The sequence below is a fragment of the Diplotaxodon limnothrissa genome, linkage group LG23 (genome assembly GCF_057381915.1).
Source record: "Diplotaxodon limnothrissa isolate DT_005_m linkage group LG23, D_limnothrissa_male_GT1.1, whole genome shotgun sequence".
Classification (NCBI taxonomy): domain Eukaryota; kingdom Metazoa; phylum Chordata; class Actinopteri; order Cichliformes; family Cichlidae; genus Diplotaxodon; species Diplotaxodon limnothrissa.
The window spans coordinates 11,558,083-11,584,331 of NC_140617.1; the positions used below are offsets into that span (position 1 = coordinate 11,558,083).

The 26,249-nt window shown below is 44.0% G+C and overlaps 3 protein-coding genes across 3 annotated transcripts; 2 read left to right on the forward strand and 1 right to left on the reverse strand.

The window, feature by feature from the left end:
- Nucleotides 1-170: 170 nt before the first annotated feature.
- rex1bd (required for excision 1-B domain containing) lies at nucleotides 171-4,044 on the forward strand. The gene is made up of 5 exons (XM_085348422.1): nucleotides 171-273; nucleotides 1,096-1,178; nucleotides 1,329-1,533; nucleotides 3,605-3,693; nucleotides 3,893-4,044. The coding sequence occupies exons 1-5, from the start codon at nucleotides 271-273 to the stop codon at nucleotides 3,963-3,965; spliced, it is 453 nt and encodes a 150-aa protein (XP_085204548.1). The 5' UTR covers nucleotides 171-270; the 3' UTR covers nucleotides 3,966-4,044.
- A 616-nt stretch (nucleotides 4,045-4,660) lies between these two features.
- crlf1b (cytokine receptor-like factor 1b) lies at nucleotides 4,661-15,745 on the reverse strand. The gene is made up of 8 exons (XM_085348201.1): nucleotides 15,688-15,745; nucleotides 13,247-13,525; nucleotides 12,163-12,292; nucleotides 11,830-12,002; nucleotides 9,487-9,644; nucleotides 6,746-6,914; nucleotides 5,481-5,662; nucleotides 4,661-4,724 (listed from the first exon to the last, which is right to left on the reverse strand). The coding sequence occupies exons 1-8, from the start codon at nucleotides 15,743-15,745 to the stop codon at nucleotides 4,701-4,703; spliced, it is 1,173 nt and encodes a 390-aa protein (XP_085204327.1). The 3' UTR covers nucleotides 4,661-4,700.
- A 1,769-nt stretch (nucleotides 15,746-17,514) lies between these two features.
- On the forward strand, nucleotides 17,515-25,770 carry tmem59l (transmembrane protein 59-like). Its single transcript, XM_085348297.1, has 8 exons — nucleotides 17,515-17,694; nucleotides 18,611-18,716; nucleotides 19,418-19,512; nucleotides 19,642-19,794; nucleotides 23,712-23,817; nucleotides 23,915-24,029; nucleotides 24,542-24,659; nucleotides 25,612-25,770. Exons 1-8 carry the CDS (start codon nucleotides 17,530-17,532, stop codon nucleotides 25,768-25,770), a joined length of 1,017 nt encoding a protein of 338 aa, XP_085204423.1. The 5' UTR covers nucleotides 17,515-17,529.
- Nucleotides 25,771-26,249: the final 479 nt, after the last annotated feature.

Sequence of the window (26,249 nt, forward strand, 5' to 3'; positions counted from 1 at the left end):
GTGTAATTGACCTCCTGCTTTGTTTATGTGCGTCTTCACTTTTATGTGAGGAGGGGTTCAATAAAAAGAAAGAAAGAAAGTCTCTTTTTTGTGCAACCGACGAGTTCAAGTGCTTTTATTTTGGAAAGCAGCCATTTACAACCGCATGTTCTTCATTTCCGGGTCAGGTTGCTGATTCACATACAGGAGGAAAGCGGCGTGTTGGGCTTATAAAGTGTAAACATGGTGCCATTATAAAAAGCGGAGAGTCATCCCGGGTGTGTTACAGCCATGGTGAGTTTCTTATTTCACAGTTTAACTTCGCAAAAGCCCAACTTTAAAGCTAACACATGTGCTAAGCTAACCAAGCTAATGGTAATTTGGGAACCTCCAGCTAGTGATGCTGAAGCATTCACGCTGCTGAGTCAGTGAAGCAGGACTTTTTCTGTTTAGTTCGCTCCTGTAGAAACCATTAACAGAAAAAAACAGCAACATGACTTCATTCTAAACTGGGTCAGTAATCTTGATCTTTTTTTTCACGTTACATATTAATGAGTATTTAAAACAGCCAAGATATTAGTTAAAATTCAAGCTTTCCATCGGTGTTTGTGAGAAAAACTAAACTTTTGTTATTTGGTATTTATACCATGTTGAGTGGTCACGATTTAATATGTTAGTTACACGAATGTTACCCCTATGAGCAAGCACTTGGTGACAGTGGGAAGGAGAGAACCCCTTTTAACAGGAAGAAACCTCCGGCAGAACCAGGCTCAGGAAGGGGTGGCCATCTGCCATGACCGGACAGGACAGAAGACAAGTTATAGAAGAGAGCCAGACATTAATAATAAATAATGAGTCAATGCAAAGACGTGTATAAATACACAGTAAGTGAAGAAGAAACACTCAGTGCATCATGGGAATCCCCCAGCAGGCTACACCTATTGCTGCATAACTACGGAAGGATTCTGGGTCACCTGATATGTTGCAATGAGAAAGTGTAGCTTCAGATTTGTAATCCAGTCTGAGTTCAGTGTGAGTAAAAATACATCCAGTGAGTGTCCTGCGACCTGATGTTTTAATATATTTTCATTTTGGTGACCTGTCTCGTTTCTCCAGGTGCCTTCAGACTTTAAAGCCCTGATCCAGAGATTTTATCATCTTCAGTCCGAGCGGGTCGAAACCTACCGGCTCTTTGAAGAGTACGTTTGAATCTCGTGATAATGCTGTTAAACACACACAGTCCTGTCTCTAGTGATTACATCATGTACACAAACAAGAGGAATCTGTATTAAATGACTAATTGCCCCCCCTTCCTGTTGTTTTTGTGATGGCTGCTGAATGTTTTCCAGGGGACACGAAGCCTACTTGAGGACAGGGCCCCATTATGACTTTGACCACTACAGGCAGCTGGTCCATGAGATAACGCAGGCGTTCTGCGGCATCTCTAAGGAAGTGCTGGAGATCAAGGGCAGGCTGCACGACGAGTTTGACAGACCAGACCTCTCCGAGCACATTGAGAAATTGCAGAACAAAGAGAAGGAGAAACTTGAACTGGTATGTAAGCACTTTCTGCATGGGTCACTTTTTAGACCGAGGCAAAGTCGAGGGGAATCTAAAATATAATATACGTCTGTGTGGTGATGAGAGATTTCCTTAACGGGCCTTTGGCAAGAAACTATGGATGCCAGTAAACATGATCACAGTAAAGGCAACAAGGCTGTGTTATTCTCTTTGTCAGAAAGCAGCACGTTCCACTCACTTCTGACCATTTGTTAAACATAAATATGTATCCTACTTTAGCGAGCCGCCGACAGCATGCCTTATAGTACCTGCTCTGAACACAAAGACACACACGTTGTTCGCACTCGTTCAGAACATCTAAAACGGTTTGTGCTAGAAAGCAAAACTATAAATATATAGATTAAAGAAGATTATAAATGACTGACCAGAAAAGTTGAACAGTTGTCAAAGAGGAATTTGTGTTGTTTAATAATGTGGTGTTAAACCGTACCTGACAGATAATGTTTCAGAACTTTTTCCAAAACTGGATGCAATTCTACTGGTTCACCACAAGGAGGCAGAGTTTTTGCTTTAAACGAAAATCATTTCTTAATCGTTCTTCAGCTGAAAGCAGATTTCCCCACCATCATTGTTGAGTGTCAGAAATTATTTGTAGAGCAGCAGTTTGTTATAAATCCTCCAGTTTACATCACCGATGGAGTAAAGCTGTGAGAAAAGCTTCTGGAGGGATATGTTTGAGATTTCATATTTGAGACCTGGATCTTTTGAGGTTGATTTATCATCATTTTTTTCCCCTGTCCACCTCTCACACACATACACTCTCGATGCTAAGAGTTGATTTGAAAAGGAGGAATGATCGGGTCACTGGTGTTTCTCAAGACTTGCTGTGAAGATGCGGAGATGGTCACCACACGGTGGTGCCAGCAGTCGGCCTGTGGACTCATATTTCCATCACCGTCAAAACTGGACACACCTTTTCGACTTACTTTGTATTAAAATTGTATTAAAAGTAAACAGAATCATCTGCTAGGAGTTAAATTGCTTCAAAAAGGCACAGCACCACAAACACAAGTCTAGTTTGCTGGGATGAAATCCAGCAGTGAGCTGCCATCCGTCAGCCTCCACCGGTCATTCAAAGTGACCAGCCTGTAAGCTTTAGTATCACTTTAAATCAACACACTGTTTAAAGATATATGTGGTGATTTTTTTCTTTTTTAGTGTGAAGGGGAAAATTAGCTACAGAAACCAAAAACCTTTCTTTAAAGCAGAATGGAAACATGATTACTGCACAAGCAAGTCCTTCATCCCGAGGTAAAATGCCCAGCACAAAACCCCCTCCATAATAATGTTACCATGGTGATTTAAGTTAGGGGAGTGGCCGTTTTGATTGACAGCTGTGCAGATGCAGCCTGCTGTAGCTGGAAGCTTCACCTCCACCAGTTTGAACTACTGTAACGAACCTCTTGACCTTTTTTAAATCTTTATTATTATTAAAAATGTTGACGTCTAGGCTGGATGTTTGGTTATTAAATGATCGTTTTGTTATACCACTATAAATCATAAGAACTGTGCTTCCTTACCAGCTTACAGCAAAATAAATACCATGATGTGACCTATAACGAAGGAGAAAAGGCTAACTTAATTTTGAATGACACCATACTTAAAATCACTTGCAGAATAATTTTCTCTCCTTTCCTGTGTAATACCTGAAGTCATGCACTATTAAAGTTATTTAAACACTATAGATCTGTGTTTCCTTATTCTAGTGTGCCTACCTGCAGGTATTTGTAGATAAATATAATTTTACTGTCATTTCAAATGTGAAACATTGAAGTTCCTTTTAATTACGGGCAGTATTACAGAGTGTTGGACAAATTTGACCACCTCAGTGCTTCCCACATTTTCACAGACTTCGGTACATCTGGTGTTCAGAGATGTTGCTTTGTTCTTTTGTATAAAGGTTTACATTCCTCTATAATTCAGCTCCCTTTCTTCCAGTAATGTTATAAAGCTCCCATTATCTCCGGGTTAATCATCCGCCTTTCCTCCATCCTCTGCTGATGAGTGGTTTGCATAAATCTTATCTGATGTGCCCTCTCAACAGACGGCTAAGCTGCAGCTGGCCAAGCAGCAGGCCCAGGATCAGCCGGAGGACCAGAGCTGTCAAGAACAGATTCAGGAGATCAAGCATAAGTAAGAGCTGCCATTACAGCCCCTCAGTTTACTGTGCTCGCTTCCCATCAGCTCGCTGCTGAGAGGCTCAGTTCTTCTTCTAATTGATCCGATAATCTTTGTAACTGTTCCATATCAAACCAGCACAAATAAAAGTAAGTGTGTGTGTGTGTGTGTGTGTGTGTGTGTGTGTGTGTGTGTGTGTTGCTTCGTTGCCCAGGATCATCCAGAACAAAGAGGCTCTGAGTGAGATCATGCAGGACTTCAAGTATGACTCAGAGGAGTGCGACTGACAGCTCGCTCCCAGGAGGTAGCCTCTGTCTCGGACACTATGAGCTGCACTTATCGATCCCCTCCCCCTCCACCCGGCTCCACCCACTCATCCATCCTGCGTGAGTGTTTGTCTGCAGGCATGCGTTTGTGTTACTTCAGGGCTCAAAGAAAGAACTCTGCTGGCGCTGTAATGAAATGTGTATATAAAATATTCAGAAGGTGTGATCGGTTTGGAGACGCTCTCTTTGTTTGGATTGTATTTTTAAATAAAGATGCTTTACAAGACAAGTTTTGCTCTTAACTAATAACCAGCTGGTGTTTGTACACTTTACATCACACACAGTAAAAATAGATAAAATATTCACTTAAATGTGCAATAAGCTAAACGACATTTGAGCTGATCTGGTGACATGCCGCAAACTTTCACTTCCAGAGACGTGTTTATCTTACATTCTGTTAAACACGAAGCAGTTTGAACTTTTTTCGAGTATAAATTTGCAGTTTTTGAAGGCGTTAATATTTTTTGTTATTGCTAACAGATCTAGCAGACAGACTGAATGAAAGGCTGCTTTGTCTCGGTTATCTCCCACTCGGGCCTTTTAAAATCAAGAGTGTGTGAGCGCACAGCCTCTGCAGCGTCCCTTGGACGGGAGTTGGACCTCTCAACACTGCGGGGACCCTGTGGACCAGTCATCTGTCAAGCTTTCTCGATGTGCGTCTTGAATTAAATGCCACAGTCACGCCGAGTTTCTGTGCTATGAATTATCTTCTTGCAGAATCTGAAAAGACAAAAGCAGATGGTTCTTACTGGGATAATTCAGCTAGAAAAAAAAAAGCCACCTCCACTAATCGTCACATTTCTCCGTGTGACTGCCGCTTTTCTCCTCGTTCTTATTCACCGTGTTGCCTCTCGCTGCCTTTCTCTCGAGGTAATCAATGGGAAGCTGTCACACTTTGCGGACAAAGACATTATTCAGACGACAGCTTGTCCCCTATAAAGAACACAAAAAAAATCCAGGCACCTCTGAGCTAATCGAGTCAGGCAGACCAAAGGTTTCTTCAAGTTCAAGGACTGAGCGTCAGAGGACGTGAACTCCTCACAGAGACTCACAAACACAGCAGATCTGGAGGCTTTGCGTGCCATTTGGGCCGAGTTATTTCTGTGAAAGGGGAACGCTCGCGCCAAGAGAAAACAAAACACAAAAGGAACACATTACCGAAGGCTGTTAATTACATTTACGTGTTTATTTCTCTTTGTTGTGGCCATCAGATGAAGATGAGAAGTCCACTCATTAAATATGTAATAAAATCAGAGTGCTCGACTGAGAGCGTGTCTACTTTCATGCTTCCACCTCTGGGCCTGTAAAGTCTAAACCGCACATTTTACCCGATCATAAAGTACAGACTGAAACTTCACAGAGCAAGTTCAAGAGAAATCCTTCCCCTTTGTGTTTGCAAAGATGCCGACCATATGATGAAGCAAAGGCAGGGTCAGAAATTCAGCTGGGGCCGCGGACACAGCCGCGCTTACCTACCTGCTTGCGCGTTTTCTGCGATTTCTGCAGCCACACCCTCCACTGATCGTACAGTTTCATCGACATGCCGCCGCAGCCGTAGGCGTGCTTGCGGACCCAGCCGAAGAACTGCTTGAGTTCCCGCCGCAGCGTGGAGTTCTGCTCGCCGCTCTTAGGGTCGCACGAGCCGCTCTGCAGCTGCTCTGGGAGGAGACGGGGCGGGGGGAGACAAAGGAAGTGAGAAGATGCGCAGGTGAAGTGTGAGCACAGGTGTGACTTTTTAAATATCAGAAGAAGTTATGCATTAAAGAAAACGAAGCATGTTCCTGACCCGACTGCTCTGTGAATATTTGGAATGATTCGTATAAGTTTAGAGTTCTTTTCAGGTCTTCATTAGACAATCAAACGGAGCAGGGTTGAATTGAGACGCTGCCTTCGGAAGGGTTGATTCTCACAGGCGGGAAAACTCGTTCAAAACAGTCGTTGCTGCAGACAAAAGCTTCGATTCCTATTTTTTCTCCTCAATCAAAGACATTAAAATACGCTTTCCATCTTTTTGTACCTAATCTGTCTGATTGCGTGATAAAAACAAACAAAGTTACTCTATCGTAGCTCAACACTGCAAAACCGAAAATCCAAACAGAACTTTAGTTTCATTGTGACGCCGTGTGTTTGTGGAAGCGACACTCAGTTTCTGGGCTCCTGTCGTCTGCCACCATCAATTCTTTATTGCAAACAACAGAGCCCGATAACGACTTCCTCCCCCTGACCACATAACCTATGTAACTCATTATCTGCCCCTCCAGCTCCCAAACCTGCTTCCACTCAGGCTTTATAGGCCCTGTGTGCGCCGCTGACAGACATGCCGCTTTTTAACTTGATCAATGTTTGAAGCCGACGACAAAAATCTATCAAACGTCCCCGCGGCTCTCCGCAGTTCCCTCTAATCCTCCGTCTGGAGATCCCTATCAAGGTACGTAGCCTATTGATGTTTGGTTCCTTTTAGGCCACATGCGGTTTGAATCTCCTTGTTCAGGATGTTGGATCGGGAAGGAGGACACATTGTTCTTTTTTTGGCTTTTAATTGGCAATGAAAGGTTGATTATTGGAGAGAACGGAAAGAACGGTCAAGATATGTGGGCATCACAGACGCTTGGGAAGCATTTAAAGGCCATTTAAGCAAAGAGACAGTCAGGGACAGGAAGTACTTTAGTGACAAATGTTTGCTACATCCAGGCTGATAGCTTTTACTTGGAGACGGCGTCTACTGTATTTCAAGTTCCTACCACTGCTGGGCGTGGAGGCGGCGGTCGGATGGCTCCAGTCGCTCCAAATGCCGGCCTTCCTCGAGCCAAAGATGCCCACTGGGTTGCACCTCACCTGGACAAAATAGACGGTCCCAGGCTGGAGGCCTGCGAGGCGGCACGATGTCAGATTGCCGACATCGTCCACCAACTGATGGAGAGGTCAGAAAGAAACAGAGTTTGTAAGGAGACAGTTTTGACAGCTGGTGGAGGAAAAGCAGAAAGGCCATAAATGCCTCAACGCCGGATATCAGTGTCACTGTCAGGGACAGTAATCCACCGTGAATCCATTTCACCTGCTTTGATCTGAATGAAAACGAGGACTTCTGACCTGAAAGTGCTCAGATCCATTCTGCAACGTGACAGTGAGCTTAAACTTAAGGCTAGAGTCATACATGATCAGTCCTGCAGCACATGCTACGAGCCCCGATCTCAAATCCACAGAAGACCTGAGACAAATTCGCCAACTGTACCTGAAAACTGCAGCTGTACCAAGAAGCACGCTGCACACTCCTTCAACAGGAGATAACGATGTGATTTTGGCTCTGCTATTTTCTCCTGACTGCCTCTTATATAAAGTTAATTAATCATTTTTAATTTCACGGTCTTAGCTCTGAACGCCTCCCCACATTATTTTTAGCGTCTGAAACTTTTGTTTGCTCTGCTTTCATCCTGAATCTCCTCTGGATACTGGTGACTTCGTATTCAATAAATATTACGGTGTTTGCTTAATCTTCTCATTCAACAGAGAAACATACAAAGCAGAGAAACAGTAAGGAGCTTTGGTTAGAAACAGAGGTGTGGACTCGAGTCACATGACTTGGACTCGAGTCAGACTCGAGTCATTAATTTTATGACTTTAGACTTGACTTGAAAAAATGTTCTAAGACTTGTGACTTGACTTGGACTTTTACACCAATGACTTGGGACTTGAATTGGACTTGAACCGGTTTACTTGAAAAGACTTGATATTTTACCCCAAATATAAAATTTAACACGCATATTATATAGAGATTGAAAATGTAACGTCATTCACGGGTAGAACCGCAAAGGATTCTGGGAACTCGTGGCAAGCGGTACTAGCGCACGCAGGCTTTCAATTAAAATCAGTTATACAGCGATAAAAAAGAAACACAAAAATGTCAAGAAGCTGTTGTATTATTAACTGCAATAGCCGGTCGCATGACAGCCACAGGAAGCCGACGGGTAAAGAGATCGGTTGTTATCGGATTACGTCGTTGAAGAGAAATTGTTCAGCCATGTTTCCGAAGTAATAAAGAGGCGACTGGATTGCAGCCATTCAAAGATCAAATATAACGTCCTAGAACACTCCAGCTCACAGGTTAGTCTGCTCCAAGCATTTCCACACAGGTCAGTCTGCTGTTGTAGTTAATGCGTCATTTTTCTTAACATAATTGGTGATATAGGTTACAAGCAAGTCTGGCGCTGAACAGAAATTGTCGCGCTATGCTCCTTTATTTATTGTGCATAAATAGTGAATTGTCCTGACACAATATTGCGTTTCGCTTCTGTTATTATGGTACATTGACAAAAACATATACTTTTATTCACAGGATAAAACTGTTGTTTTGTATCACTAATTGTCCAGTGCGATTACAGCATACAGTATTATTGTCACTGCTACATTTCTGTGATGCTACCAGAAATTATTTCCACTACTAATTAATTACCGTTGAGCTCAAAGGTTATATTAATAAACGGTTAAGGAATGTGTATTTATGACGACGATTTGTGAGACTGGTAAACTTATGATACATACGATGGTCTTTACTTTCTACACGGTGCATTTCAAGGTCCTGCACCCATCCGTCGGTAAACTGTACCTGGGCTTGTTGCAGTGACCGGAAGTTACTAAACTTCATGAGTGTATGCACTCACTCCAAGAAGCGTATAATTATAAATATGCATATAAATATGCTACGATGAGATAGCTGACTTCATCTAACTAGCAAATGTTTTCCAGGCTACGTTGGTGATGCAGTTTTTTTTTTTAAATGATATTTTAAAAAAAATATCATTTATTTATGTATGATATTTTTGTCATGCGATTTTAAAGCCGGTCCTACAACCGCATCCAAGAATAACATGCAGCTTATCTCAGAACTGTCGGTGAAAATTATTCTTGGAGCTAGGTTTAATTGAGCTGCATTTTAAAGAGGTGCAATTTCACAATTTGTGTATATTTTCTAAGTTCACTATTTTGTCATGTGTTGAGAAAAACACAGATTTAAAAATTACATGGTCTAATATTTACATTTAGCATATAACTGCAACATTATTTTTTCGTTTTGTTTTTTTTAAGACTCGAAAGGACTTGAAATTCAAAATTTCAGACTTGTGACTTTACTTGGACTTTTACACCAGTGACTTGAGACTCGACTCTGACTTGCCTGACATTACTTGAGACTTGACTTGAGACTTGAGGATAAAGACTTGAGACTTACTTGAGACTTGCAAAACAATGACTTGGTCCCACCTCTGGTTAGAAAACATCAAAGAGAGTTAAAGGAGGAACATTTTGTGCACTTTTGGATCAAAACCAAGCTTCAACACTTAGAAGCTATAAATCGCTAACGACAGCAAGGAGAAGATTTGTTTTACAGCGAAGCAAGAAGCTTCATGTTCATCATTGCTCACACGTTTCCACAGTAGCTACAGAGAAAGTGCGTGTAGGCGAGTCTGCGGGTTTGTGTGCGGACCACCTTCCAGTCAGCGCTGTCCTCCAGTCGGTAGCGTATCTGATATTTGGCCTGAAACAGGATGTCCTTGAGCTCGGGGGGGATGGCCCAGCGGACCGTCAGCTGGTCCTCGAGCTCGCCGACACGATTGACCTGCACGTTGGCGGGAGGGTCTGTGGTCACTGCACACACAAGGGACATCTATTAAAGGGTTTGCATGCAGCAGGTGTAAAGTCCAACAAGGCAGGGATGACCAGTAAGAGATGAAATGAATGAAACTACTCGGAGGCTGCTTCTTAAATCATTAACACTCTTACGTGCAGCTTTAGAGTATTTACTATATTTGGCCTCATCCTTGGTCTGCTTTACCACACGATCAAAGCAAGAGCTGAAGCTTCACAGGGAATTTCCACGGTACAGATGAACTAAATAAATAGCTGTCATGTGGAAGGAAAAGCAGTGCAAATAAATATTTAATGGGGACCAAATATTGTCCAACTTTATATTTATATCTTTGAACTCCATTACAGCAAGCTTGTGTTCATACTAATCGTAATTTATCTGATACCAGGACCTGGTGCAGCACCTCACGTCATCCTCTCTCTGAGACGTACCTCGCCATTCCAGCCAGCCTTCTTCCGATTGGCTGATTGTCAGAAACAGCAGGTTTCAATATCATTTGCCTTTATTTTTTCTGTAGTAATAACCCCAAATGAAAGAAGCCATTCTTGCACTGGAGAAAACAACAGCTTACGACCACAGCTTAAATAAAATGACTGTGATGGCGTGCAAGATATAGTCTGCTCAAAGTGGCATTTACATGAAAAACTGTGTTAACATGGAGCAACTCAGATTCATTTTTATTTCCAAATCACATCAGTCGCCTCAAGACAATCAGATGAACCCCTGTGAGGAAAGACTTGGAGACAGTGGGAAGGAAAAACTCCCTTTTAGCAGGAAGAAACCTCCAGCAGAACCAGGCTCAGGGAGGGGCGACCATCGAGAGACTGATTGGGTTGAGGGGAAAAATACTGGACAAAACCCACACTGTGGAAGAGACGGAGATTACTAATAGGTAATAATTTTTTTAACTGACGGCGTATAGATGCCGCTTTCAATTTAATCAGAGAAAATCATACCAAAAATAATCGCCTAAATTTGCTGCCGTCTACAGACAGAAATTCCCATCTGAGATCCGAGAAATTCAGAAATTCCTCCACATTATAAATGTGGTTTCTGCAGGACAGTGATCTTTTGCAGCTTTGCTTTCAAACAGGAAAATAACCAGAACACAACCAGCTGGTGACCAGTTGAGTGGACTCCCTACTTCAAAGGGTCGTGCTCATTATTCATTCACTGTGACGTGCTGGCATCTGTCTCCAGTTAGAAGCTACACAGCACTTATCTGCAAACCTGCACACGTCTGTCAGAAAGAAGACAACCTGCAACTGGTTGCTGCAACCTGAGATTTTTACTAATCACAGGTAGGTTTCCATATTTTGTTTTGTTTTTACTGTAGTGCGAATGACTCATTAATGTGTACCCTGGTATGATTTTTTGGACCAGCTGATTACAAAAATGTGTGTGATTAGGACAATTTCAAAGTGATACCACGTTCAGAGGTTTCCTAATTTATCATTTTAATAGTTAAATGCTATTAAAATGCTAAATTAAAAACCTGGTGCTGTTCATTTAGTGTGTGCGCTTCAGTTTAGGTCAGTCTGTAGTTCCTGCCAGAGCACGTCGTTCCCTCAGTCAGTCAGAAATAAAACAAAGTGGCTCGAGTGCTTTGAAGGGGAGGAAGATGAAGGCAAAGAGGATGGCAGCACGAGAGGGAACACTCGTTAAAAATGCTTCCCATTTGTAACCTTCCGCTTAAGACATCGCTCACTGTGTGTCGGCTGACGTGTCTCTTTGTTCGGCTCAAGATGAAGAGGGAAACGGAGCCGGCAGAACTCATTGTTTCTGGTATTCTGGCAGCGCAACGCATCACACACGGCGGCGCTCCTCCTTCGCCTCCAGCCCACTCACAGCCTCCACGCTTTCTGTTCCTCAGCGTCCAATGAGGATTCACAGAGAGAGGATGCCGAGTTCCAAAACACAAAGGCTGCTTTATGAAATGCGACAGTTTACCGGAGGCCTGTGCAAGCAGATGAGGGCTACACTAATCATAACGCCACAATTTCAATTCCAGGAACATGTGAAGCCGTCACGTGAGGGGCATCTGCTAAGGTTAACTTTTACAACATGACAGTTTTGTCTTAGAGCCACACGCTGGAGCTCTGCAGACAAACGTAAAAGGAGAGGGGGAAGCGTAAAGCTGAGCTGAAACCCTCTGTTAACTTTAGATAGACGTCTCTCACTCACCTACATCGAAGATGTCCAGGGTGGTGATGTCAGAGGTAGCAGAGCCCAGCTGATTGGTTGCTTCCACCCAGATCTCGTACGGAGTGAAGAGGGCGATGTTGCGGGGGATGTAGCAGGAGTAACGCTCGTTTCCCGTGCTGTAATTTTCACACTCCTTCTCTTTGCCGTGCCATCTGGACGCAAGAACAGAGACTGAATCTGGTGTTTGCCGCCACAGAGGCAGACGGTGTTTTTAGGCGTTTGCATCCTCGGAGTGAACTCTCCAGTCTAGCTGAGGGCGGCGGGATGAGATAATCACCTGTAAGCTGTGACAGCAGGTCTGGAGGCACTCACCTCAGTTTGTACTTGAGGGTGTATTTGGTCGGGACGTGAGTCTCGCCCTGACCACCCAGGCTCCAGCGGCAGCTCAAGTCCTTCGTGTTTCGGGACCAACAAGTTAGATTGACGGGCTTCTCGGGAGGCACTGGAGACAAAACGGAGCAGAAAACAGAAGAAGAAGAAGAAGACTGGTGTCAACCTATTACAATAAATAAAATAAAAACAAACACTAATGTCGCCTTAAAGATACTGCATGAAAAAAAGCACAGACAGATATAAAGATTATAATCAAGAAGGAACAAAGAGTAAGAGAGCGTTAATCACACACACAGTGAGTGTGAGCCACCTGATGCTTCATGTGGTTTTAATCGAGGTTTCTTAAAAAAATGAATTTTGTCCAGAAAAAGTTCAGCTGGAAATCATTAAATTTGAAATCAACTCAACTAATCTTAAAACGTTCAGATCAGAAATCTCTGAGAAAGTTACAGATTCACCACATCGAACGTCAGACTTTACTCGAGTACTGACACCTCCCTTCCTAACCTTAACTGAAACTTTTCCACAAACATAAGCAAGTTTCATGTCAGAGTGAAGGTTTATTACAACCTGAAACCCTTTGCTTTGTTTTTGGACCATCTCCTAATCTTCCCTCTCAGTATTAAATAGGCTTCGTTCCCATAAAATCATCTATTATGGAAAATATATGACTATACTTTCATAATGTAAATATTGTGTATGTGTATGAGTATAATAATTTCTGCCTTCATCAGCACATTAATGCAACAATGAGAATTATATTAACCTGTAGTATCACTTTAATAAAAATAACTATGATTAATATGATTCTTATTATAACTTGCACAAATGAAGATTTCTGATTAGGCAGACCGTATAATAACAGCTGAATTCTTTGAATTTTCCCCCCTACAGGACGACACAGGAGTTACATCTCCTGGTTCATGTCGCCTGTTAGTGAGTTTATTCTGCAGTGATTGCAGTTCTGCAAAATTAATACTGAGCTAATAAAGCTGATCATGTAATTATGAAGTGTGCTCATTTATAATGTCATCTGCAGAGTCAGTGTTCACCCTCCACTTACTGCCCACGTAAAGGCAGGATCCAGCCAGGACGCGTCCGTCCGCTCCGTGGCACACCAGGTTGTCTCCGGACCGCTGCTGGGATCCACTGAGGCCGTGAAGGGTGACGCTGAGGACGCTGGGGGACACCACACTGTAGGCGCTGCTGGACACGCGCGCTCCGTTCAGCGTCCAGTATAAAGTGCTGGCGTGCACGCCGAGCTCAGGGCTCAGCGTGCACGTGGCCGTTAGACTGGAGCCAATCAGCAGAAAGGGATCCTGGGGGGAGATCACCGCCACATCTGGGTGTTGGAGACACATGGACACAAAACAACCTCTTAAGCCAAAACCAGTATGAAGGCTTCATGTGATAATCAAGTCCTGTCATAATCAAGTTCTCAAAGTCTAATTAGTATTATGCTCTATTGTATTGTGCATCTGCACCTTATTGTTGTCAATGTCTACGCATGGGACAGTGTGAAACGTAATTTCAATTCCTTTGTATGGCAAGTACATTTGAAGAAATTGACGAATAAAAGTATTCTATTCTATTCTATTCTCTAATTACTGAATGTGACAGAATAAATACCCAGAATCTAAAGTTGTTTAAGATTATCTACAAAACCAGAAGATCCTCACATCCAGGCCTGACCAATAAAATAATATAATACATCATCTATTGACGGTTTTTAGAACAGTCCCTCTCTCTTCCCCCGTCTACACATGAATGTGGAATAATTTAACCAAAACGTTCCTCGGAGGTGAAAAATCCTGTAAACTTGCTAATGTTCTCTTTCCTAACAGGACTACATTTAGATTTGAGGTTTGTAGCTTCCCCCCAGTCATCGTTTAACCATAATTAACTGCGCTTTCTTCAGCAGCATCCCCAACACAGCGCTCGGCGGCTGTTTGTCTGAGTGTTTCTCAAACCGACAGCAGAGCCCGAGGTGAAACCACAGCACTTATAACAAGAAATCATTAGAGGCAAAATTTTTTGGCCAGCCGTGGGAAAACGTGTGTGTGCGCGAGTGTGTATTCATATCTTTGTGGGGACCAAAAATGGGAAGTTTACTATACTTGTGCGGAGCAAAATCCCGGTCCCCACGAGTTTGAAGGCATTTTGAGACTCAAAATGTGGTTTTGGTGACTGGGTTACAATTGGGCTACGTTAGGATTAGGGTAAGGGTTATGGTTAGGGCTAGGCATTCATTTTCCATGGTTAGGGTTAGGGTATGCATATGTCAATGAGATGTCCCCACAAGATATGAACAACCGACGTGTGTGTGTGTGTGTGTGTGTGTGTGTGTGTGTGTGTGTGTGTGTGTGTGGGAAGCAGCAGCCTCTCGGCACATATTTATGACCCAGTAATGAAGCGGATTTATGGAGCCCCGCTAGGATCAGTCAGAGAGGTCACCCCGGTTTACTGGTGAAACCCTTGAATGCTTTTCCATACCGCGACCGTCTGAGGCGTGAGGTTTGCCCCTGTGATTGATGCCCATGAGAAGCCCTCCTCTCTGTGTTTGAATGGCACCACCGGGCTCCTTATTCACAGATATTTGAGTTAATATGTAGAGTTTTATGAGCCATGCTGCAGGTGGGCGGCGGATAAGCTTTCTAACATATGTTTCACTTCAGTGTTTTAATCTGTAATGTAAAGAGAAAATGTTTGAGGAACAGCACAGCAGTTCTCATCTTCGGCCCTCGGTGAGAGGGAATTAAACACAGTGCTAATTATGAGCGCAGTAAACAATATATCTGTGATAATATGAAAAATGAATACTGTTCTAACTGCACACCTCAGTTTTCTGTTATATGCAGGCACAACATCCCATAGTTCATCCCTTGGGTTAGATGCCTTTTCATGCTCGCATGATTCAGTGGTCAGTGTTAACAAACAAACAAAACCCATTCCTCTGAAAATGGTCAGGTCTGACGACAGGACCGAACATGAGCGAAAAGGCAGCCAATCTCCAAAGAAACACTTTCAAAGACCTTCAGAAAGCTGGAGAACTGTTGCTCAAGAGCACTCGAGGAATGTCTGGCTTCTTGGAGGCAAAATATAAAAATGTTTTAAAGGGAAATTAGGAGTGGCTCAAGACTTTTGCACAGTGCTGTATACAGTTATCTGGCATCAGTTTTGCCATAAAGCAAGTACAAAGTCATAGGTAAGATTTCCTCTATGATCTTCTTCTTATTACCTCACTGACTGTCAGGTATCAGACAGACACATTTACTGCATTAATACATTTTAAATAACGTTATTTTGCAGATAGTTCTGAGTTAGTTTAATCCTTATAATCGCTATGATTAAGAATAAGAATTTTTACAGGTGAGGAACAAACTTGTTCACGCAGTTGAACATGAACTTGTTCTCTTGCTTCGAGCGCTGCTCTGCACTCTCCTTTAGACAGGATCGAGGTGACGTAGCTTTACCTGAAGTTACCGAAAGTTCGGTGTTACTCACGTGTCGTGGAGAACAACACGCGTGGAACCAGGAGGATCACCAACACGATGGGAATCATGCTTCTCTCTGCTGCTGTCCGCTCGCAGCTCCAGGAGCTGAAGCTGGAGGAAGAACTGCGCAGCTGCACTCCGTGAGAGAGGATCCCTCCTCTGACTGCAACCCTCACGCCCCGCCCCCCACAGACACACACACACTTGCACACTTTCCCTGCTGCCATCGTTCCTATGCAGAGAGATGCTTCAGGTGAGGCGGTGACAACTGTCAGGTTTGAAAATCTCACCTTTCCTGACATCACCACGCCTATTACAATATGTCATTTCCTGTCAGTGTTAGGCGAGGCTTTATCCTCACCAGTTAGTGATGGAAGTTAAAGTCATGTGATACTAAATGATTTTAAAAAAGAAATATTCTTATGTAAAGAAACGAAACCAGTCATCAGTCCAAGTATCGAGCTCCCTGTTCTCTCACAGCATATTTTTTTAACACAACCCCACTGAATGCAAAAGCTGTGTTGTTTGTTTTGTTTTTACACCTGTAAAACAACTTATTTTAAGTTATTACAGTTTATTAGCTCTAATGCAGGAGAACAGGTAATACTGTATTTTGTGTTTTTAATAATATTTGGGCTGCAGTCTTTCACCACATGGATGTAATGCTCTCACCTCTGAGTGAATCTGATCCTGAAGAGTGGGAGGCATACAGTTGTAAACTCGCCTAATCCAGATGTTATTTCACAAAACACATTTTAAAACATCTGCACCAAAGATATTTTTACCGATGTAAAAATGGATTTAAAACATCGCCCCTGCATTCACACAGAATTGGCACTAATGAGATGACGGGAAGAACAATGCAGAATAAAAAGTGCATCACGTGTTCTTCCAAACACAAGAGGAAAAACTGTGAAAGCTCATCTGCAGGTGAGGCTCTGCTTAAGTTTTTACACAGAAAATGGAGCGCTGCTCAGGTCGATGTCCTCAAGATCACAGCATCAGCATCAGAGGGTCCAGAGAGTGATTAGAAATATTAAGAATAAAAAATGACACTCGCCCACAGATATCCACCCAAAGCAGAAACGAGTAATGGACAGTCAGAGACAGAGGAGGAGCCAAAACACTCTGTTTCATTAAGAGCTTACACACAGTTAGCCCAGACACTCTCAGATACTGTCAGTTACTCACAAATACTCACGGATACTCTCAGAAACTTAAAGACACTTAAAGATGCTGTCAGATACTCACACATACTCACAAATACTCACGGATACTCTTAGAAACTTACAGATGCTGTCAGATACTCACAAATACTGTCAGAAACATATGGATACTCTCAGGTACAAATGCTCACAAATACTCTCAGTTATATGTTATATTATATTGTATTATATTATACTATGTTACATTATATTATGTTATAATACGTTACATTATGTTATATTATTTTATGTTATGTTGTGTTATGTTATGCTACATATACTCTATACATATACTTCTATAACTAGCATCGGTTAAACTTTTTCATGATCCCCCTTTTTCAGGTAACCCAGCAGTAAACCGTTCTTCTAACAGGCGTGACCGTGAGTTGCGTGTTGTGTCTCTGTGAGGTCTCAGGTGTGGGTCAGGTCTTCCTCTCCGCTGCTCGTTTATGCACTGCAGCAAAGGCTGCTCTGCGGATCGAGTAGGCTGTTTGACGGCGCGTGCGTGATGATGATGATGCGCGTGACGCCACGGGCAGAGGCAGATCAGCGGAGCGGCAGACGGGACCCGGGCTGAGGCAGCAGCAGCATCCGCAGCAGCAGTGGCGCCACAAAGCGACTCTCCGCGGCTCTCTCCGGGATCTGGCATGCTTCGGCTCGGCGGCAGGATGTGCGCGCTCTCGGCCCTGCTCTCCGTGCTCCTCGCTGGACTTGCTGCAGCGTCCTCCGATCTGTTTGACGACCAGCTGGGCGACATCAATTACTGCAAGAAGCAGTGCGCGCTCACCATCAGAAACAAAAGCCCCGCTAAAGTAAGTTGTCCCCGGCAGGCCCCATCCCGCTGCGGCGCGCAGCGCAGACTAACGGGGGAGCCAGAGCTCACGATAACCCGCAGTGAACGTGTTTAGGTCCGCGCGAGGGCCTCAGGGACGCTTCGGCGCACTTAGGCCGAAAATGGATGCAGCTGATTTCTGTGTGCATCTTAAAGGCCAGTCGAGACGTGAACTGCGTCAGTGACCCACTCGGATCCGCTGTTTGTAGACAGGTTTACGCAGACAAGGCCAGACGGAGGGCGGCAGGCTGAGACCGTGAGGTTTGTGAGTTTCCGTGGATTACAGATTTTATATCTCGGGTGTTTGTCTCCCCCCTCCCCCCCTTCTCCTCCTCTGCTGCCTTCAGGTGTGGTTCAGACACCCTGCAGGGCGGCAAAGGGTAGAGCTGCAAACACCCGGTTTGAAATCTGCGATCCAAAGCTCTGCGTCCATCATTCACCTTCGCGCTTTGGGATAAACAGCCTTTCCCCTCCCTCCGAATCAGCGCGGAAACGCAGTAAAGATGATGAAAAGCTCAAGGCTGTAATAAACTGGCCAAAAACCTTTTTTGTCTCGTCTATTCCCAGCGAGGCCACCAGAGGACGCTGTTTCTTTATTTGCATCAAGAGTGTGGTGAGAGGAGGATGCAGCAATGTGCATCCTCCTCTCACCACATCAGTATCCTGCAAAATTTTCATGGAGCTCGCTTATTACCATCAGCTTTCTCTGGCAGCATCTAAACGCGTCTTATAAACTGTTTATGTCAGGCCATAATATTACAGCTGCACCGTGTCATTACGAATGCCATGACCCATCTATGTCACAGCTCCTAACAAGGTTATCTGGAGTTTATCCAAGACTATAGGAGACATCTCTAATTTTGAACCCCCCCCCCTTCTGTCTGTTTGACTGCTAGGACTCCATAATGAACGCCTGTCACCGTGGCTGTCGCCTCTACTCCATCTGCCAGTTTGTCAATGGCAATGCTGGCTTTAATACCAGCAGGGAGGAGTGTCAGGGAGGTGAGTCAGTGTGTCAAGCTGTCCATTGGGCTGTTAGCTTGACTATCTATCTATCTATCTATCTATCTATCTATCTATCTATCTATCTATCTATCTATCTATCTATCTATCTATCTATCTATCTATCTATCTATCTATCTATCTATCTATCTATCTATCTATTTTCTTCAATGTTAATTGTAAATCAGATTGAAAAAAGAAAGAAAATCCTGAAGAGAGGTCACGAGGGTCAAAATCCATACGAAGCACAATGGCTCTTTTATCTCGAATTTGGTGTTTTTGTAGTCGTTGGAAAAGACAGGACTGGATTTGAAAATAAAATCTGGAGAGCAACATCAAAGCTCTGGTAAACACTGCGGTGTTTCCTGAAAGCTGGCAGGCTCGTTTTTGTCAGGGTGGGGGGTTTCAGGCTGTTCTCCCTGTTTGAACTGCGGTATTGAAAATCAATGATGTGATTTGCTGTCCAGACAGCAGATACCCCGGTTCCTCCTGCTTCAGTAACAGCATTGTGGAGCAAGTCGTCTCGGTTGTGTCCGTTCTTTCTGCCCTCACCTGTTTTATTTCTTCTCTGCTGACTTCCCTTTTGTGCTCATTCTTTCTTTTCTCGCTCCTTCATCTGCGCTGTCAACCTGCTTTTGCTCTTTTCCTTTTTTATATATTCTGTCATACTTCACTACTGCGCCCTCTCTCTCTCTCTACAGCATGCCAGGAGGCATATATTAAGCTGCTGGAGCAGGAGGCCTGCAGCACCGGCTGTGCCAGCCAGCCTTCCGAACCCGAGATCAAGAGAAGGAAGGTGAGAAAGAGCACTTTGCGCTCAAAGGGTGCACCCAGACACACACAACTTATAGGTGTCGGTTTAAACTTGGCACAAGTGTGTACACAGGAGACCACCCTCACTGCCATCCTGCTCTTTCTCCTGCAGCTGAAGGCCATGACTCTCCGCCCAAAGCCGCCCTCTGTGATGGAGGCCGTGTCCAGCTGGTGCAATGACATTGTCAGCTCCGCCCAGAGTTTCATTTCCTCCACCTGGACCTTCTACCTGCAGGCTGACGACGGCAAGGTTGTGGTTTTCCAGGTAGGACCAGCTGGCACTGGGAGACAGGGAACACCATAGAGCAGGGATGTCAAACTCATTTTACACTGTGGGCCACATACAGCTTTGATATGTTAGCCGAACCAGTGAAACTCCAATTTCTGTCAGTGTAAACAAGTTTAACTCCACAGTGAGATACCTTAATGTAAGACAGAGAAGCAATTTCATCAGAAATGCTGACGACTCTTAGGGCTTAAACTGTAAAGACGTAAATGTGTTTAATATGTAATTTAATTACCTCGGTGCATTGTGAGTGGCCACAGGGGGAGCTCTTCATCAGCAGGAGAAGCTGTAAACTTGTGAAAACACCAAAATTTATGTCCTTCACATAAATTCACAAAGCCAACCAATTAGGCCAGATTGATGTCTTCGCTGGGTCGATTCAGGCCCCCGGACCTAATGTTGGACACCCCTTCCATAAGCTGTATATAAAAGAATGATGTAAGGAGATAACTGCGGGTTGGATCTGACTGCAGTAGCAATGCAGGAAAATGTTCACTGAGGTCATTGATCCCACGGCAGCCACACGCGTCATCACTGGCTGGCTGTTAGGAACGTTTGTTTTACTTTTCAGTTATGCCCTGAATGTGTCACCTGTAAATAAAAACAGCAGTGTGAGCATTTACGCCGCTTTTCTTACCCCGCATTCAAAATTAAGACAAACCACCAAAAAGATGGAATCCTGTTTTTTGCTTCGGTCAGATCTTCAGTCTGTTCTACAAATTTCACACCACGTGACTGGAAAGACAGAATATTTTAATTTGCATGTACACAGTATCTGCACAGTATATTCAGGATATATTCGTTCATGCAGGGTCTGTTGCCTACCGGTGTTGGAAAAATATAAAATGACTACTTACTGCGATTTTACGCCTCATATGTTTTCAATTGGAGGTTAAGGCAAGCCAGCGAGCCCTTATAGATTACTGGATGAGCTCATCTCTGCTTCCTTCCCGTTAGAACTGTGAAATGTATCCTCTGGTATACACTGTGTACAGCCTGGGCCACAGCTCATTTTAGAGTCAGTGCATCTGTGAAGGTTGAGTGAACAAGGGCACACAGCGGGGTGGAGGAAAGGTGGCTGAATTCAGAGAGCTGGGTGGGTTTTTTTTCCCCCTCACTGCACTTTAATTGTTTATAAATTTCCTTTTAAATGATGTCACTTCCCCTCGCTGCCATGCATATTTGATGACCAGCTGTTGAGCTCACCTCACGATGGAAACTCACTGCAAGATTAAACAGAACAGACTACGCCGAAGAACAGTGAAAAAGTGAAAGTGCTTCTTCCGCTGTGGTGCTGATGCAGACTTTTCTGCATTGACAGCTGAGGTCATGTGTGTCTGGTGACCTTGGCTGACTTGGAAAAAACCTCTCCATTATCCATCGCCGTGCGTCTTTAGATGCAGAGTGGAAAAAAGATTCAGCATTTGTCGCGTTTTCTGTTTTTGAAAAGAGTAAATTCAGATGTTAGTGTATCTTTTTTTGTTAAAGCCAACACAGTAAACCACCTCTACATTAAAGCTAAAATAAGATTGGGTCTGTTTAACCACCGACTGCCCAGACAGATCCTCCAAAATCAAAAACCATCTCTCCCAAGTGTTTTCCCGTTTGTATAAGTGACTTCAATGGCAGTTAAAGCTACATAATTAAAGGCTTCTGTGGGAAATGATAGTATTTATGCACTCTAACGCATACACAAAGGCTTCTGTGTAACACAGAGCTGTCTGTTATGCTGAAATTCATTATTAGGTATAAAAATGTGTGTGCACGCTGGGCTGTAATTCTCAACCTCATATATGGCGATGGAGCAAGCGCAGAATATGAAATTACCGACATTTCTTTTGGACTCGGTGATGGATGTTTGCTCTTTATGGCAGCGACACGCAGACTGGAGCAGCAGGGGGAAACCAGCAGGCTCCGAGAGGCAGTGAGAAAACTATCAGGCCTGTGTTTAGTGGGCAGCTGGCGAACCGCCACCAACTCGACAGATTGACTCCCCGAGTGTTGAAACAACAGAAAAAGTCGGGCTAAGGATCGGGACAGCAGAGAGGAGGGGGGAATAAACCGCTGTTGCCTGAAATAAAAATGACATGGCTGTCCATTACAGGCTGACTGTATACAGAGAGCTTTGCCTGACACCATGCTGCGAGGATAATAATATGAGCAAGCATCATAAAAACAAGCAGGCGGCTCACAGGAACCAGACAGTATACGATTCTTAGTTATTCCTACTGAAGGGAAAAACAAACTTGTAATTTTAAAGAAAGACTTGCAAAGCAGACCTCTTTATCCCTTCTCAACACCACCTTGTTGTTTTGACAGTTCAGCCCTCGATGAGGTGGCGGGAGAAGAGCGTTTGAAACAAAATGGATCGATTAAGCGCCTCTTCCAGCTGAGCCGTGGTTTTTGTTAACAAACAAATTGAACTCTGTGTGCGGTGAATAAATACTGACATAAACACGGACACAAGCGACACGTGTGCTGGATGCAGAGCTGCTGCAGGGAGCAAGGGTGTGGATGACAATCACAGTTTAACTTGGATCCCTTCTTGATGTTGATTGATCAGGACTGTGAGATGGAATGGGGGAGGTGTACATGTTTTTTTCCTTCAAAAGGGTAGCACAATAGTCCCCCCCGTATGCATATGTTAGTGCATGTTTCCTGCATAGGCACGGTGAAATACTCTTGGCCACAGAACAGGAAGGCTCGAAATCTGAGGTACACCCTGGACAGGGGACGATAAACATCCACACACGCTCTCAGATCCACAGCTACGACCAGTTTATCTGACAAACACGTCGTGGAGGACACCCCCACAAGCGAAGCGAGAACATGCGCGGAAGAGGGAGTGTTTGCCCGGGGCACCAAACAGGCTAGGACCGCCACTGAAAATGAGTGAGAATAAACTCAGTTTCCAGAGTGACTTGCAGCGCGTCAGCAGTCCTTTGCTGCTCTGGTCATGTGACTGAAATCACTCACTAAGTTAGCAGATCACTCATTTCCAAAACAAAGTAAAGAATAAAGTGAAAATGATCCTCGATTATAGTGTCCGACACAGCAAGAGGTTTCAGATCCCGTCGAGTGTCCGAATGGATGAATAATGGGGAAGAAGACACTCCACGGGGATGTGTTGTGCTGTTAGTAGGCCTGTGAGAGTGTGCTGTTGCTGAGGCCAGCAATAGTATCGTTACAACTGACTACAGCTGCTGTTTAGAGTGGAGGGAGGGTCAGCAGTAGGGAGGCAAAATCCTCTTTTAATGAGTTCTCCAGGGGAACCGAAAACATCGCGCACGTAATGAAACACACAACAGTGCAAATGGCAACAGCAGGCTCTATGTGGGTTTAAAAAGATGTTTTTCAGAGATGGTGTCCCACTAAAAGGAGCTTTAGTGAACTTATTTCAGTGTCTGAGAGAAAAGGAAACTGAGCATGCTTGAAAAAACGAATTCTAATGACGGCGTTGGTTTCACACGACGTTAAATGCTGAAGTACGAATAAATGAACTTTTACTGAACAGAGGAGAAAGATTCAGAGTCCGGAAAGACTCTGTCGTTATACTGAGAAACTCACGGGGAGCGTTTGTAGACTGTACCCTCACAGACGGCTCTTAAAGGGCTGAAATGTCCTTGAATACAAGTTTGAATCATCCTTCCAGCTCCAGGGCTGTCTGTGGGTAAGAATCTCAAATCTTTGTATGAAGGAGAGAAAAGAGAAGCAGGTGTTTTGTGTCCAAAGTCAGAATTTCCGCAAAGATTAACTGAATGTTAAAGGTTTTCACTATAATCGTGACCTTAAGGTGACGTAGGATCACCTGGATGCCTTCTGTGGGGTTTCTATGTGTTTGCTCTGACTTTTCTCATCGCTTAGGAGCTCCTCTGATGCTGTTTTCCTCTCCTCAGAGCCAGCCAGAGATGGAGTACTCTCTGCCCGAGCTGCAGGCTCCTCGATCCAGCGTGGCAGACAAACCCTGGCCTCAGGTCCACTCTCACACCCAGAGGCCCCACGGTTAGACCAAAATGCTCCGCACATCCATGCTTCTGCAATATCCCACCATTTGTTGTTTCAGCTAGAACTGATGTCCACTTTTTTAACTGTGTGTCAGGTGCGAGGGGACACGGGGAGAAGGGAACTCCCAAAGCTGCAGCGAAAGGGAAACACGCCGTCCAGCACCCGGAGGACCTGGCATCTGAGCACGACTTCCTCGGCTGCATGTCCAGGTGACACTGTGGAAAATCACCAATTAAATGATTTAAGCAGGGCGTTTATCATAAATTTAAATTGCTTTTACACAAGCGTTCCTTGGAGCCTGCATGAAAATGAACCTAAAGACACTTGAAACCTGTTTGATGAAGCTAATCTAGCACAGCTAACAGAGCTGCAGTATCGCGCAGTGTTTGGCAGTGGACACATTTAACTCCCCGACCTTACACTGACGTCCTAACTGACAAAGACAGCTGAACAGATGAAGTTCATCCTGTTTGCAAAACTCATAAAACGCCATTTAAAACCACAGAGAATCAAATAAAGTGATTCTTTCACTAAACGAGTTTCAACATGCAGAAAAATACCTCTCTGATTCTTTGACTTTGAACTTTAATTGCATTAACGAGATGCTATTTAAGTCTATGCAACATCTGCAGCGCATTTATGTATAATTTGGCGATCTTCTCGGTCTTTCTGGCCCACCTCATTCTAACGCCCTCCCCTGCTCCCCCGCTTCCTTCTGCAGACGTTCTGGCCTTCCACGGTGGATTTTAGCTGCTTGTCTCTTCCTGTCTATCATGGTCATGCTGTGGCTCAGCTGTGCCAGCCTCGTTACCGCACCGGAGCAGCACATCAAGACACAGGTACACATTTGGAAAAGAAATGAATCAACATTAAATCTTGAATTCTGCTCTGCCTGGGTGGGCAGTGCACCTGTGTTTTCTAATCTCGGAGCTCCTTAAGGACACCTTTAAAGTAACACAAACCAAACAACAGCCCACTTCTGTCTGAGTCTGGATTTCATTCCAGGAAGGCGGCATAAACATTGCTTTGATATCTGATTCTTATCAGCATTTCCCATCCACAGCAGCTAGCATGTCTTCTCCCGGTCTTCCCTTTCTGCTCATCCAATCCATTAGTCGTTAGTGAGGCGCACTTCATCTGCAGCCTGTCACAGCCTTAAAACATGCTACCAGGCTGGATCATCACAAGCATGTTTTGTGCACTCCGGTGTCTCACTTTGCTTTGTTACTGAACATATCTCAGCCACACATACAAGTTTTATTTGATTTATTTATCTGTTGATAGTTTACACAAGTTGTAATTATGAGTAAATAAAAGCTGCTATGTATGCAAACATGCTGTGAATGCACTGGAGGACGTACATCGTGACGAGTTCTTCAGTCTTCTCAGAAAGCTTTAAAGAAAAGGGAATGTTTCAAACATTAGATAATCGCAGCATTACCAACTTAGACTTTGAAGAATTTTTTATATATTTGACTCTGATAAACTGGGAATACACAGATGTGTGTTTGTCAGGTCTCACATTTTTGTCCTGGATCCTCAAAACGCCTGCGGTAAAAATCCATGAAAAACAAAGCAAAACAGGATACAGGTAGAAATCTCCTCTTTCCATCGCTGAAGCTGTCGGCTACTGTCAAACCTCAGACGTGTGCCTTCTCTTCCCTTTAGAAAAAGGAGCTTTTAAATCACAGCAGTACACAAACGCTTTCCTAGAACTGTCAGTTTATCCACGCCATATGGTATTATGTGCCTTTAAAAAAAAAAAAAAAAAAATTCTTTGTATCTTTTTAGCTGAGTATCAACGGAGATAAAGAGTTTCTGGAAAACGCCCACAAGGTCAACCCGTACCACCTGAGTCCCGTCATCGCCGTCACCGTAAAGCAATCGGAGGAGAGCCAGGAAGCCGGGCCGCTGCCGGTGAAGGTCGACTTGAACAAAACGTGCGTTTAGGATGGAGAGCGGCTGTCTCGCTTCAGCGGGTGACTAAACTCTGAGGCTCGTCAGAGAAGAGGGGTGGGGTGAAAGAAACACATTACGATGCTTACTCCATCAGCAGAATTTTAAAGAAACATATTCTTAAGAGCATGGCACCCTCCATCTTTTAAAGTGATCTCACACAAACATCTAGCTCGTGTCAGTCAGTTGGGTTTTTTTCTGTGTCAGCTCCACCTGTCATGCATTTCATTACTTTGTACAATCCAGGTTTCGTCAAGCGAGGTCGTTCCCTAGTGGTTAGCCCGCTCATTGCTTATTGATGAGTCTCGTCTCCGAGCCACGCGCGAGACAAGCAGAGAGGACAGACCGCAGCCGAGAGCGCTCGTGTCATTCGTCAAGTGTGGACAAGAAGACAAACGCGGAGCTTCATCTTAGATTCAATTTCCCTCGTTCTCAGAGAGTTTGGATTAATTAGTGGCTTGCTCACAGCAAAG

What these genes read in the sequence shown, in the direction of transcription:
- rex1bd (XM_085348422.1), top strand. An exon ending in ACCTACCGGCTCTTTGAAGA is followed by an intron (nt 1,179 to 1,328) that starts GTACGTTTGAAT and finishes AATGTTTTCCAG; the next exon opens with GGGACACGAAGCCTACTTGA. An exon ending in AGAAGGAGAAACTTGAACTG is followed by an intron (nt 1,534 to 3,604) that starts GTATGTAAGCAC and finishes CCCTCTCAACAG; the next exon opens with ACGGCTAAGCTGCAGCTGGC.
- crlf1b (XM_085348201.1), bottom strand. Translation starts at nt 15,745, where the DNA reads ATGATTCCCATCGTGTTGGTGATCCTCCTGGTTCCACGCGTGTTGTTC. An exon ending in CCTGGACATCTTCGATGTAG is followed by an intron (nt 9,645 to 11,829) that starts GTGAGTGAGAGA and finishes TTGTGTGTGCAG; the next exon opens with TGACCACAGACCCTCCCGCC. An exon ending in CGCAGAAAACGCGCAAGCAG is followed by an intron (nt 4,725 to 5,480) that starts GTAGGTAAGCGC and finishes TTGTCTTTTCAG; the next exon opens with ATTCTGCAAGAAGATAATTC.
- tmem59l (XM_085348297.1), top strand. Translation starts at nt 17,530, where the DNA reads ATGCTTCGGCTCGGCGGCAGGATGTGCGCGCTCTCGGCCCTGCTCTCC. An exon ending in CCGAGATCAAGAGAAGGAAG is followed by an intron (nt 19,513 to 19,641) that starts GTGAGAAAGAGC and finishes TTTCTCCTGCAG; the next exon opens with CTGAAGGCCATGACTCTCCG. An exon ending in GCAAGGTTGTGGTTTTCCAG is followed by an intron (nt 19,795 to 23,711) that starts GTAGGACCAGCT and finishes TCCTCTCCTCAG; the next exon opens with AGCCAGCCAGAGATGGAGTA.